This window comes from Alosa alosa, chromosome 2 (genome assembly GCF_017589495.1).
Source record: "Alosa alosa isolate M-15738 ecotype Scorff River chromosome 2, AALO_Geno_1.1, whole genome shotgun sequence".
Classification (NCBI taxonomy): Eukaryota; Metazoa; Chordata; class Actinopteri; order Clupeiformes; family Clupeidae; genus Alosa; species Alosa alosa.
Window position 1 is genome coordinate 618,648 of NC_063190.1, and position 14,114 is coordinate 632,761.

The window sequence follows — 14,114 nt, forward strand, 5'->3', positions numbered from 1 at the left end:
ATTTGGCCTAACAGAAATTGCAGAGAACAATGCTCCTGTTGACAGTTCCAAATGAGATTTGTTAAACATAATGTTCCATTCACTGGACCAAGCAGCGCCTTCCCATCTGCTTCCTTAAGTCACTGCAGTCACTGTGGCTAGAACTGCACTGGGACTGGGATTCACTACAGAATTAGTGAATTAATCAGCGTTCATTTTTTAATGTTTTATTTTTTATGTGATTAATTAATTGAAATTAACTTGTTATTTTGATAGCCTAAAAATAATATATCCAAAGCTAGAGTTATCAATGACTTTATGAAAGAATCATAGTTACCTGTGAAGTGTAACTGCAAAGCCTGAAGGGCTCCAGGGGAGGGGAGAAGGGGAACTTGTAGGGCCCCGAGAAGGCTGAAGCATCACCATAATCCATGCTACTGGCTGTCAGTGTGCTGGTATCTAGTGTGCTGACACAGGGATGTGCAAGGATATCTTGCAGGGGTGAGCCATTAGGTGGTAAAGAGAGTGTGACTGTGATGTTGGGTTGGGTTCCCTCCACTTCACACTGCAACCAACAATATAAAAAAAAAAAAAAAAGATTTGATAGCTTCATGACAAGGTATAACACAATGCACACCACTCAGACCTTTCATGTGACTATTCTCTGCCTGAACAGACGGATTGCTCATTTCTTTAGCTTGGATAGCAGCCTGACTGCACAGTTTGTTCACACATGCACTTTTTGCACAATTACATTAGATTAATCACACAGGACTACCACAATGGTTCACTGCTTTTAATTTACTCTTTTAAGTTGAGCTGGCTCTTGAGCTTAAGAATTTCATTACTTATAATTAATTTTATAAGTACATGACAATAAAACTACTTGAACTTGAATTCTTGTTCATTGTCTTACTTCAATATCAAAAGCCCAAAAATGAAAATAATTTCCAAAAGAGAGCGCCATGGACACTTGATTAAGTATATTTCATTTGAATTTTTTCATGCAAGTATAGGAAATATTCTCAGGTTAAAATGTGTCAAAGAATTCTTTCTATATCTGCGGCTGAGATGTTCTGAACAGCCCCAAATTTGATGTGTATGGTCACGCTAAAATGCTCTGGGGGTATGCCAAGTTTCGTGAAATTCTTTCCATGGGGGGGCCATGAAATAAATTAATTTGTACATGACAGTACTAGTGACTGTGTACACCCATCAGCTTGTAGATGGTGGTGTTGAGTGAAGGGTTGCCAGTAAGTGATAGTGACACTAACACAGTACTCACTCACTCTCACACACACACACACACAGAGGCACCCCCCCACACACACCCATTACACCATACCCCCGTACACATAGAGAAGTCCCCCCACACATACCACTACACATACATACACAGTGTCATGTAAGAACATTTTGAGTCTGTTAGGAGGCACAAAGGTACAGTTTAGAACATGCTTCCATAAGCTAGCAGACAGGACCAATGTTTTCCACGCTTTTCCCGACCGATAGTATTCCGTAAACATGATCAACTGAGCTCTGTGTTAAAATTGGCCAGATTTCTCCTTTAATCGTTTTGGTCGCACTCTAGAGCCCTGCTTTGGTCTGAATCCTTCGAGCAATTACACACATACAGTCCCTCTGAGTAATGTCTAAGATATTTCAGGAGTTCAATGTACACCTATGAGTGAAAGTGTGTTTATTGGCCTAATGAGCACTGTGGAACTTTAAACATGCCAAGTTTCAAGTGCTGGTGTCCTGGGTATCATTTACCAAAAATCTCAATAGAACTGTGCTGCAAATCCTAATTCATAGTTAGCCCATTCAAAACTCAATGTACTTCACAATGGCTTACCTTACACATGACAGTGCCATAAACATCCCAGAGATCTTGTTTGCTGTGATTGCCATATTGCATGGACCTTACGGTTTCTGTGACAGACACACTTACAGTCGATCTTCCCTTGTGGGTTCCTGCCTTCCAGGCTGGCTGCTTCTGAGAGCTGCTAGGAGTGGACACTGCCAGAAATGGAAAAATAGCAGAGTGTGGTGTGTCCACTGGTGTCCCCAGGGGACAAATGTGAAAGAGGATTAAAGGTAATAAATCTAAACGTGACACCAGAATATCAGGCTCGTGTCTTTTGTTCCCAGCTGACAGGAATGCCTGAAGACCAGACAAGAAGGCTATCCCTTGAGAGATAGAGACCTGACTTGAGAGGCGAGACTGTGAATAAGCAGAGGAATCTACCAAAGGCAGACAGACCATAATAACCCCCCCTTGAGTTACTGTTAAAAAGGGCCACAGTGTACCCCTACAGCCATCTGGGTGGAGCGCCAAAATGTGGGACTCTTGATGCAGCTCACAATCATCTCGCATGGCAACATACAGCCTGTCAGGATCCTCCAGTCCCAATTCAGTAAAAATTAGTCGACATATGGTACAATCCTCCGGTATTGCAACATATTGCGGCCCAGACAGAAGTTTTGCTCGGCGTTCGACCGATGGATATCGCCTAAAATGTGTGCATAAAATTAAAGTTAGCATGACATGTCAACTGGCATGATGAAATGTTAGGCCTATGGTAAAGCATTTGCATGATTGCATGACTTTCGTAACTCATCAAACACTTACCTGGAAAAGCGCAATTTTGCAGCTTCTCCTTTCTCGTAGGATAATACCCAGATAGCCCGGAAACTCATTGATAAAATAAAACTTAAGTCAATGTATTTTGTATAATGTTGCTAAAAACAACTGCTTCTTGTTGTGGAAAAACGTATCGTTATCTAACACACTTGCAAAACTGATGCAGCGGTCCGACTGAAGTTAACGTTCGAATCGGGTGAAAGTTGTTCTAGCGATATCCAGATAGGCTAGGCCTAAAATAAATAGACACAGTCACATCAATAGAGACAAGTGAAGCCAACGTGAAACCGTTTTCTGTTTGGACAGCAGCATGAAACCGCGTGAAACTAGCGACAGTAAAGAAAGTTTCATATGGCCGCCGTCCGCTAATCTTTCAAAATAAAAGTTTTTCAATTCATGAAGAAGAAATGTAGGCTTATTAATTAAAAACGTTATTGTGTTACCAAAATAAAAGTAAAGTTTGAAAATAAGTAAATAAGACATTTAAATTGAAAATACACCTTAGAATGCTGCATTATATCTAGATTGCCTGGGTTGACACTGTTGAAGGGCAATTCCATGGAAAATTGTGTTTTTTGTAACATCCATAACGCCAATAAAATGTGATGGTATGGTATGATGTGAATGATTACATGAAATTTGAGCATTTGCTATTTTTGGCTGAAGAATGTACATGAGAAAAAATGCACAAAAAGCGAATGTTATCCGTAATGAGAATTTCACGGCCATGGATGTGACAAAAAATCAAACTTTGCCCTGAACTTCCAAATTGTTTCTGAACTGGTTGCAGTTCCTTTTCCAAATAATCACTTTCAGAATATACCAAATCGGGCCTTTGGAGTTCCAAAGCATGAGGGCTTCAAATTATTGTGGCTGTGAAAACAATAAGTTGTGCATATTTAAGCACAATATTACTTTTCAGGAAATATATATTTTGTATTCATACCAAATTTGCCTTTGTAGGTATAGAGAATGTCTAATAAAGGGGAGAACCCACTCGAAACTTCCGGTTTCTGAATTACATTTGCTGCCAGGGCTAGTCTAGCAACTCTCCGTTGGCTTGTGAGCTCCAGAAACCTCCGCTATTTGTGAGCTCCAGAAAAACTTAATCAGGCCAATGAAATGCGTGTATAGAGTCGTTAGGTGGGCTTAACATAATGATGATTGATGTCAGAGTTGCAACGGTTTGGCTTGAATTCCCTGCTACTTGAAAACAAATAAGATGGATGTTGCTGCTGGCGAACAGTGTGACACGAGTTAAGCTTTTATTAAGTTGGCAAACGTTTGAACTAGCCAACTAGCTCCGCTGGTGGGAAACGCGATGGGACTCATAGCTGCTGCCGCTGTCTATTGCGTGCAGAGGGAATTTGAAAGACAACTGATTATCCCGCCCCTCGGACTGAGCACTGCGAACGGTGAGTGTCCAGACCCTACATTTTAATGTGGGTCTGGCTCGTCAGGCTAGGGCTATGGAGCTGTACCCCTCAAATCCGCTTTTCTCGGGATATAATTTTTTGCCTAGAAATTTGAATGCTGCATGCGAAAGAGGGGGCAGAGAAAATACACACCCCTGAGTATTATACTTTTTGAGTCACTTATTTGTTCTAAAAAGCCTTTCAAATGCATCAATGACATCATTCATTAGCAGAAAGCTAGTGTGTTGTGGACAACAACGACCCAACCTGTAAGAAATCGAAAGGACGTAAGTACTTGTTCATTCAACTTTTGACCTATAATCCATATTGAGCTTGCAGAAACCACAATCAAATCTTCGATTTTTCAACGACAACCAGGTGAAAGAGACAAATCTAGCCGTCTAGCTCCATAGACCCCCATTGTTTTTTCACTTTTTTGCACATTTGTGATCGCCCCTAGCGGAACTGCAACAGATTGCAGGCACAATGGAGTTAATAGGGAGTGATCCGGCTCTCCGTAAATGGGCCCTGGTAGGTACCAGGCCATATTAAGTCTGTACCAAGTAGGCCTGCCATTGTAGGGTGACCAGATTTGTCGGAACTAAAATCGGGACACTTTGTGTGTGACCGCGTTTAACGTGAACATGCGGAAATTCAGACAGACACATTTTTCCTTTAAGGCCAATAGTTATAGGGGGTTGGGGGGTGTCACCCCTGAGAAAATTTATTAAATATTGTTATGTAAACGCACAAGTTCTGCTCACTTTCAGTCAGAGAAAAAAGCCTGTACTATGCCTAAACACGAGTGCAAAGGCATTTGTTTGTCTCCTAAACATTGCTCACCCATTATCAAGACATGCATGAAAACATTTAACTCGCAGTCATTTTGAGAATGATGACTTTCTCTTCAACATTGTCGTAGGGCCTAGGCTAGCGTAGCCTAACCGTTAAAACGAGGCAGATATGAAGAGGCATTACAACAATGTTTATGGATACATTGTAACGTTGGTTGCAAAGATTATGCAGACTGCTACGATTGACTGACACACGCACGCACACACACATTATCGAAATCATACGCTGGACGCTTTAGGCTACAGTCTTTCTACATGTTCTTTTACTGTCTATGGTTGATAGTGGTTGGTGTAAACCGGGACATTTTAGCGTCCCGACAGGCTTTTGTCGGGACTCGGGACACACATCTCAAAATCGGGACTGTCCTGGTTAAACTGGTCTGGTCACCCTATGCCATTGACACACACTGTTGAACTTCAAATTGTTGAACAATAAGTTCCACAGTGTAAACCGTTAAATGGTCTGATGTTCTTTTGATTTCTGAAAATGTGTACTGCTGCTCCCTGCTTTTATGTATCTGGATCTTTTGAGTCGTCTCTAAATATTGTTATATTGTCATTCCACCATATTCCTTGCTGTGTTTTGATTTCAAGATCAACAACTGGCAAGGGATATCCAAGGAGGAATAGCAGGTAACGCCACAGCTGTAATTTAATTTGAATAGTCCCAGTTTCTCGGTTTGACTGTTTCCCACCCATCCAAAACTGTTCAATTCTTTCCTTCCATGTTCCCAGCATAAGTTCAACACAGGTTTGGTTGGAGGATCCTTCTTATGCCCCTGCAAATGTATCTAGTACACCATGGCAAGCTGAAGACATCTCAGATATAAAGGCATCTCCCCAACCTCAACCTGGAGAGCTGGGATTGAAGAAGTCTTGAATGCAGCACTATAGCCGGAGGGCCTGTGCTTGGACCACATCCAACTTTTGCATGAATTTGCAGCTGAGCTAAATTAGCCTAATCTAGACGTACCCTAGTGGCAGCATATGTAATTGTAAATTGGCTTGCGAGCTGGAAAAATTAAACTTCGATAAGGTCAATCACATCGTGTATAGAGTCGGTAGGCGGCATACCTGCCAACACTCCCGTTTTTCCCGGGTTTCTCCCGTTTTTAGCCCTATCTCCCGGACCCCTCCCGGTTTGTTATTTCTCCCGGGAAACTCCCGTAATTTGCATGGCCCAAACTCCTTTATGAATCGGACCAATATGTTTGTCTAATGTTGACCAGTTGCCAGATATTGTATCAAATGCATTATATTCACACAACCCACACACACCATAGGCTATACAATGTCAACCCGATTGTCACCTTAACCTGGCAACCTATAACCCAGTTGCGCAGTCGCGTTTAAGCGAGCCGATAGACATGGCAGGTGAAGGCGGTCGCGGTGTCCCCGCAAAGAAACCGAAGTACACTTGTAAATTTCAGCAATGTTGGACACAACAATTTACATGTATCTTACCCAGTCATATGCTAGATTTACAATGTTGTAACATTAGCCTTCTGACAGGACAGATGTTGATATACAGGGCAACGTTTGGGCAATGTTGCTGTGCAACACTTGAGATTGGGCAACATGAAAAAAGAAAAAGAACTTGTCATACTTGCAAGAGTGTATGATGAGAATAATCTTGAGGTTGTCACCAAATTTATTGACATGCCAGTCTGCAATGTGGGCACAGCAGATAGTCTCTATAAGAAGCTGGCAACCTCATTGAGGTGAGTGTATTTACATAATGAGTACTGAGGACTTAAGGCTCAGTTGAATGTGGCAGTATGTATGATTACAACAAATTATTTTGTGTGATTATCACAGTAATAGAGGAATCCCATGGGATAACCTGTTAGCCTTCAACTCTGCCTTCATCACAAAACTAAAAGCTAGTCAACCTTATGGCCAGGATGTGGGTTGCATATGCCACCTTGCCCAACTTGCCACAGGCTGTGGCATCAAGGCTATCAAGGCCCCAGTCAAGGATTTACTTGTTGTTGTATATGGCCACTTTGATAAAAGGTGAGTATAAAAGAGGAAAGGTTTGACTGTTCTGTCTTGGACATTTTAGTTAGAGTATGATGGATAAGGTTATCTTTTATTAGTGTTCTGAACAAATTGTACATTTCTCTTAATTCCTTTATCCCTATTTATTGTCATTGTTTGTTTTTCCTTGTACAGTGCAAAAAGATGTGAGCTGTATAAAGAGTTTGTTGAGTTTACAGACACAGACACACTGAAGCTCTTCAGATACTGCAGCACACGATGGCTCAGCCTCCACACCTGCATTGAAAGAGTGCTGAATCAATGGGCTGCTCTGCAGGCTTACTTCAACAGTCATGAGGACGAGAGGAGTGTTAAAATCTGGCGTCTGGCGGGCTACCTTGATCCGGAGATAAAATTCTATTTTCTCTTTCTGAGTGCCGCTCTTAAGCCATTGGTTGCATTCAACACTGCCTTCCAGGTAGGTAGGATGAAAGGTGGAGACATTACAAAAAATGTAAATGTCTATTTTAATGTATTTACATTTCATTTTTACCCATGTTTTAGGCAGAGGGAGTGATGATCCAAGACTGGTCAAGAGATACTTGGGCTACATTGTTCCAGCTAGATTGATTGTGGATACTCCTATCACTGAGGTATCCTACAGACAAGAGCACCAGCTGACAAATGAGGATCTCTTCATTGGAGTTGAGGCCAGAGCATTCCTCGAAAATGAAGAATTCTCGTCCGTGTCAGTGACAAGGATATATCAGTAAGTTGTAGCTTGTGTAATAATCATAATAATCTCTGTAATAATCATACCTAGATGCTTCATTTGTCTACCTTCATAGTTCCTGGTTAATATATTATGTGATTATGTGGCAATTGTGCTCATAGGACAGTGAGAGCTTTCTATGTGGAAGTCATTGGGAAGATGCTAAAGGCTTTCCCTTACAATCTCAAGTGCTTAAAGACCTGGAGGTACTGGACCCAGCATCTCGCCTGGATATCTCTCCTGAAACAGGTAAAAAGTATTCTATTGTAGGAATACTCATTCAGTACTTTCATGTGATCTAACTGAATATTTGTTGGAAATTTGTCATACTACATAGTTGTAAGGCTAGGTCGCATGTTCCCCCAACTGAAGTTTGAGGATCCAGATAAATTGAGAGGAGAGTTCACAGACTACCAGGTCACAGACAGCAACAAGTTGCCCCAGGAGCAGAGAGTTGACAGATTCTGGGGCCTTCTAGGGAGGAATTTCCCCTTGAGGATCAATAAAGTATCTATCTATCTATCTATCTATCTAGCTGGCTAGACTGATGAAAGCATTGCTCTGCATTCCCCATAGCAATGCCTCCTCAGAGAGCAGTTTTAGCATGGTGAAAAAGATAGTTACAGAAAATCGCATGAGCATGAATAACAGCACTCTTTGCTCTCTCCTATCCTGCAAAGTAAACCACACCAGTTCGGTTTCAAGATACACTGAGAGCAGCTAAATCTGCCACATACAATTACAACCCCCATCGTGCCGAAGGGTCCCTGCACAAATCTCCCGGATTTTGAAAACCAAATGTTGGCAGGTATGGTAGGCGGGCTTAACATGATGATTGATGGCAGAGTTGCAACGGTTCGGCGTGAATTCCCTGCTACTTGAAAACAAAGAAGATGGATGTTGGTGTTGGCAAACAGCGTGACACAAGTTCAGCTTTTTTAAGTTGGCAAAAGTTTGAACTAGCCAACTACTGTAGCTCTGCTGGTGGGAAAACGCATGGGACTCATGAGTTGTAGCGCTATCCTATTGCGTGCAGAGGGAATTTGAAAGACAACCGATTATCCCGCCCCTCGGTCTGAGCACTGTGAATCGTGAGTCCCCAGACCCTACATCTTGATGTGGGTCTGGCTCGTCAGGCTAGAGCTATGTATAATCTGTTTATACTATGGAGGTATAAATATATTTACAGTTTTTTCTGAATGCTTAAACACAACTGTGATTCTTATAACACAATTCCTAAAACTATTAATAGCAAAATAGCAAAAATAGCAAAACCACTCACTGAGTTCGCAAAACTAAAAGCACAAACACTGCTTTGCACACGGTTTGCAATTTTGTAACACACACTTTGCACAACTGTAGGCACAATTCACTGTAAAGCACTCTTTTTGCGGAACTGTAAACACAACTCATGCTTTACACTCAATTTACAAATGATCAACACACTCTTAGCAAATCTATACACATGTATGGCTATTATTTTCACTATTTTGCCAACTCTCTGGCACACTTTCTCATGTGAAAACTGTTTTAGATAATTAGTTCACTTTGCAATCAGCCTAAGCACTATACATAAGCCACAGGTAATGTACAATGGGTACAATAGAGGGAGCAGGAAGAGTGAGAAAAGTAAGAATTAGAGGAGGCTGAAGAATAGGACGTGGAGGTGAAGAAGTAGGAGGAAGAAGAGGAGGAAGAGGATGCGGAGGTGAAGAAGTGAGAGGGAGAGAATGACAAGGACAAGGAGGTGAAGTTAGAGGAAGAGGACAAAGAGGAGCAAGAGGAGGATGGGGAGGGGGAAGGGTAAGAAGAGAAAGAAATAGCCCTTTTACAGGCAAAAAAATCAGTCTACATGTGGGGATATTGTCATAGAATATATTTTCCCCGGTGCCTTGGACTAGGACATTGCATGTGATGTAGATGAAATTTTGAGAGAGACGACCCGATGTAGACTGATTTGTTTTGTCTCAGTGAAATGCTATTTTGTGTTTTGACTTGGAAAAACACACTTGTGTTTGTTTTGATGTGTGTAAATAAACACTAATACTTGAAGTTTGGATCCCTGTATGTTTACAGAACTATGACAAAAGTATGACCTCAAACTGACATAGTCTACCTTGTGCACAGAGAAAGCAAAAGCCAGATGTGTTTTTTATTCATACCATCAGTGTGTTGTTGGCACAATGTCATTGTGTGCTTACTATTGTGATGGCTTGTGTTTACTGTTAGATACGAAAACACAATTTTTACGAAGGTGTGAAGAGTTAAGCAAGGTGTGTTAGCTTTTGCAAGAGAACTACAATGTTTTGCTGATTGGGTGAGAGGTTTTGCCATTTGTGTGTAGAGTTTTGCAAAAAAAGCCATAGTTACAAAAAATGTGCTTAAGCAATCAGAAAAAACTGTAAGAGAGTCCATACTAGCACCCCAACCTCTTTCTATGCACCTCATGACATTGACTGCCTTCTTGCATTTGGTTACATTTTTCTGAATATGATCTCCAAATGGCAACTTATAGTCCATCCATAAACCTTTTACTTTGAGCCTGCTTAACTGATTGCCCACAGTAACCTGTATTGTAGGGATATTACGCTTCTTAGAGAAACACCTGTGTCTTGTACACAGAAAACCGAAAACCCCACCTGTTTTCCCACTGCGGCTGCATCACTCCTAAATTCAAACACTTACTATAGGTTTTTCTCTCACCTGCCATTAGAACATCCTGCCACCTGCGCCTACGACAGCTCCAGGATTGTTTCTTACTGTTTCTCTGTACAAGCCAATAAGGTAAAATTGTGTACCTGACAAGTTTCGGCTATCTTGCCTCTGTAGCCTTCATCAGAGGTGTCACGTGATGTTGGTGTGACGTCGTCTGAGCTGTGTTATATGGAGTTTTCCATCCCACCTGATGTGTGAAAGCAACAGAGGAAAATCTGAAATCTGCCATTTCAGACCACTGTAAGAGGGAAAACCATCTAATGAACTGGGACGCAGCCAAGGTCATCAGAACAGAAAGCAACAAATTCCATCGATGGATCAAAGAGGCGGTTGAAATCAGGAAGCGGGCCCCAAAGACTGTGAACCGGGATGAAGGAGCCTACCAGCTATCCCACACCTGGGACACAGTCCTGCAGGGCCGCCCCCGGCTGTATGAAAAACCACCAGACAGCAGAGGGCGCCCCACCCCCCCGGAGCATCCCAGGGGACACGGCTATCCCACCACATCAGGTGGGATGGAAAACTCCATATAACACAGCTCAGACGACGTCACACCAACATCACGTGACACCTCTGATGAAGGCTACAGATGCAAGGTATCCGAAACTTGTCAGGTACACAATTTTACCTTTTTGTTTTGTACAGAGAAACAGTAAGAACTAGTAATACAGTAAGCCTAATGAACCTCAATATAGCTCCAGGATTGATATTCTAGGTGTGCTCCATGTGCCTGTTCACTACGGCTCCAAGCATCTACCATCTTTCTGCTTTCACATCGCAAGGAGGGGAGCCAACCTTCTAGGCCTGGATCTATTCACAGGCCTGGGGTTCACGCTCAGGGATGATGCTGGCTCTGACATTTACCACATCACCTCCACCTGGCAGCAAAAGTGGCCAGCTCTCGATGGCCTTCGATGGAGTTTGATGGCCTAGGCTGTCTCACAGCCTTCACACACAGGCCTCTGGTGAACCCTGACGTGTCACCTGTCATCCAGCCCCTGCGCAGGATTCCCTTTGCCTTGCGAGACGAGGTCACCCGCGAACTTGGGACACTCCTGGACATGGGAATTATTGAACCAGTTAACGCTGCTCCCTGGATTTCAAACTTCAAAAAATCTGGGGGAATACGAATATGCGTGGACCTACATTTGGTGAATAAGGCAGTTATTCCAGACAGATCTCCTTTGCCTACCTCAGAGGAGCTCACTGCACACTTTCACGGCTCAACAGTCTTCACAAAGCTTACGTCAGGGCTACCTGCAGGTACCACTCCACCCAGCCAGCAGGGACCTCACTGCTTTCGTGACGCACGCTGGGGTGTTCCGGTACACTCAAATGGCTATTTGATTAAGCTCCGCCCCTAGCTGCTTCCAGAAGGTGATGAGCACAATTCTGGCTGGCATCCCTGGGGTAGTGGTTTTTCTGGATGACATTGTTATTCATGGTCAAGACATTGAGACACACAACAAGCGCCTCCAGAGGGTGGCTCAAGCCCTTCTTCAGAACAACCTGAATCTGAACGAAGAAAAATGCTGCTTTGCTGCCCCAGCCATTGACTTTGTGGGGTTCCGCTTGACAGCCAAAGGAATTTCCCCACTACAGTCCAACGTCGACGCCATACACAGGATTTCAGAGCCGACCTCAGCCTCTCAAGTGGCCTCGTTTTTAGGCATGACTGTGTACTACCTCCGTTTTCTGCCCCACTACTCACAGACCACCGCACCTCTCTGCCAACTGCTCAAAAAAGAAGAGCCATGGCACTGGACTACAGCATGTTCAGAGGCCGTACAAACTCTGAAAGCCCAGCTCACAATACCCCCTGTCCTAGCCCACTTTAACCCTGAATGTCAGACTCTAGTCACCTGTGATGTTTCAGATCGGGCTATTGGTGCAGTCCTTTCACAGGTGCAGGACGGGGTGGAGAGACCTGTAGCCTTCGCCTCCAGGGCATTAACACCAACAGAAGAGCGCTACTCTGTTGGTGAACGTGAGGAGCTTGCTTGTGTGTGGGCCTCAGAGAGGTGGCACCTTTACCTCTACGGACGGCGTTTCACCCTCAGGACTGACCATCAGGCCCTGACCGCATTGCTGACAGCATCAGGATCCGGTCATAAACCCCTGCGCCTGCACAGATGGGGGGAAAGGCTGAGGCAATATGACTATGAACTGAAATTTACCCCTGGAAGGGACAATGTAGTCGCCGACCTACTCTCTCGTTCCATCGATGCCCCAATGGACTCCCCTGACGAGGACACAGAGACTGAATTCATTAACATGCTCCACACACCCTTGCAGCGCAGGTTAGAGCATGACCCCACACTGTCCTTGCTACATACGTGTATATACTCTGGATGGCCAACAAAAGTTTGTGATGAGCTCATGCCATTCGCAAGGGTGCGTGAGGAACTGTAATGTTGGGGTGATGTTTGTGTCTCCAGGGGCACATGAATTGTTAAACTCAAACAGTGATGCTGAGATCTCAGCTGGTGGCCAGCCATCGATCGCGATTGAAGCCCTGGTTAAAGATTGTGTGCCATGTCTCCTCAATGGGAAAACTGGACCTCCAGTGCCAACCCCAGCTGAATATCTGTGGGGATATCCATGGCCGTGGAATCCCCCATCATCAGCGTTTCCTTGTGGTGCTGTAAGACCTCCATTCAAATTGGCCCGAAGTGGTTCCAGCTGGAACTGTCACAACACAGGTCATCACAGACATCCTAGAAGCCTTGTTCGCGCGTTGGGGAATGCCTCGCGCCATCACGACAGATAATGGGCCCCAGTTGAAGACTTCTCTCAGTTCCTCAGTGATAGGGGAGTCAAACACATCCGCACAGCATACTACAATCCACAAGCAAACGGCGGTGTGGAGCGGTTCAACCAGAGCCTAAAGAATGGCGTCCGAGCCCACCTGGCTCAGGGGTGTACATTCCAGACGGCACTCAACCAAACCCTAATGCACTACAGGGCCAGCCAACACTCCACAACTGGGGCCTCTCCAGCACTCCTCATGATGGGTAGGGAGATGGAACAGCCACTGGACAGACTCAAGGCATAAGGCATGGCAGTGCCTACAGCCGGCAGCTCTCAGGCTCAAGCCAAAGCTGCTGTAAACAGACACTAGCAACAGATGCGGCAGTATTTTGACCTGAAACACAGGGTCAAGAGTACTGCTATTACCGCTGGTGAGTGGGTTCGAGCTTGTAGGCCTCATTGGGGCAACAAGATGCCGTCATACTGGCGCCAGCCCTTCCAGGTGCACAGGCAGCTGGGCCCAGCCACATTCATGCTTAGTGACGGATCACGATGGCATGCTAAGACACTGAGGAAAGTGCGGAACCCAGGTGAGGAAATGGTGGCTCCACTGCCATCGGCCCCATCTGCACTGGTGCGGACACGTATAGGGCCACAGCAGGCTTCCCATACTCCTCAGGCTGCACCATCACCAGCGCCCCAGCAACCACAACCTGCACCTGACCTGCAACCTCCTCTGCTTTCCCCTGGCCTCCAGGCAGATCCAGGGCTGGGCCGTGTCACGAGTTCAGCTATGGGGACTTCCCCAGCTGCTTTGGAGGGGCCGCAGCCAGAGGTCGAGGAGTGCTGACCCGTAAGGGCCAGGTCTACTTAAAGGACTTTGTCACAGAGCGACAGTGTATGCCTTGCACAACATTCAATTGTTCTGGCAAAGACTTAGTTATGCAAAAGTCACCACTTTTTGTTCATACACCTGCACTCTTAGCGGTTTGGACCCCATTCGA

The 14,114-nt window shown here is 44.4% G+C and overlaps 1 protein-coding gene across 2 annotated transcripts in view; it reads right to left on the reverse strand.

Moving 5' to 3' along the window:
* Positions 1–2,981, reverse strand: part of ap5m1 (adaptor related protein complex 5 subunit mu 1) — a 43,481-nt gene extending 40,500 nt beyond the window's left edge. Inside the window, exons 1-3 of one of the 2 annotated variants that reach the window (XR_007192249.1) lie at positions 2,612–2,981; positions 1,835–2,492; positions 317–544 (exon numbers count right to left, since the gene is read on the reverse strand). Coding sequence is in view for 1 of the 2 variants with exons in the window: in XM_048232150.1 (XP_048088107.1) it covers positions 317–544; positions 1,835–2,492; positions 2,612–2,679 (954 nt within the window). In the remaining variant the exon portion in view is untranslated. The remainder of the gene's footprint in view (positions 1–316; positions 545–1,834; positions 2,493–2,611) is intronic. The other variant, XM_048232150.1, reaches the window with a different exon arrangement.
* Positions 2,982–14,114: the final 11,133 nt, after the last annotated feature.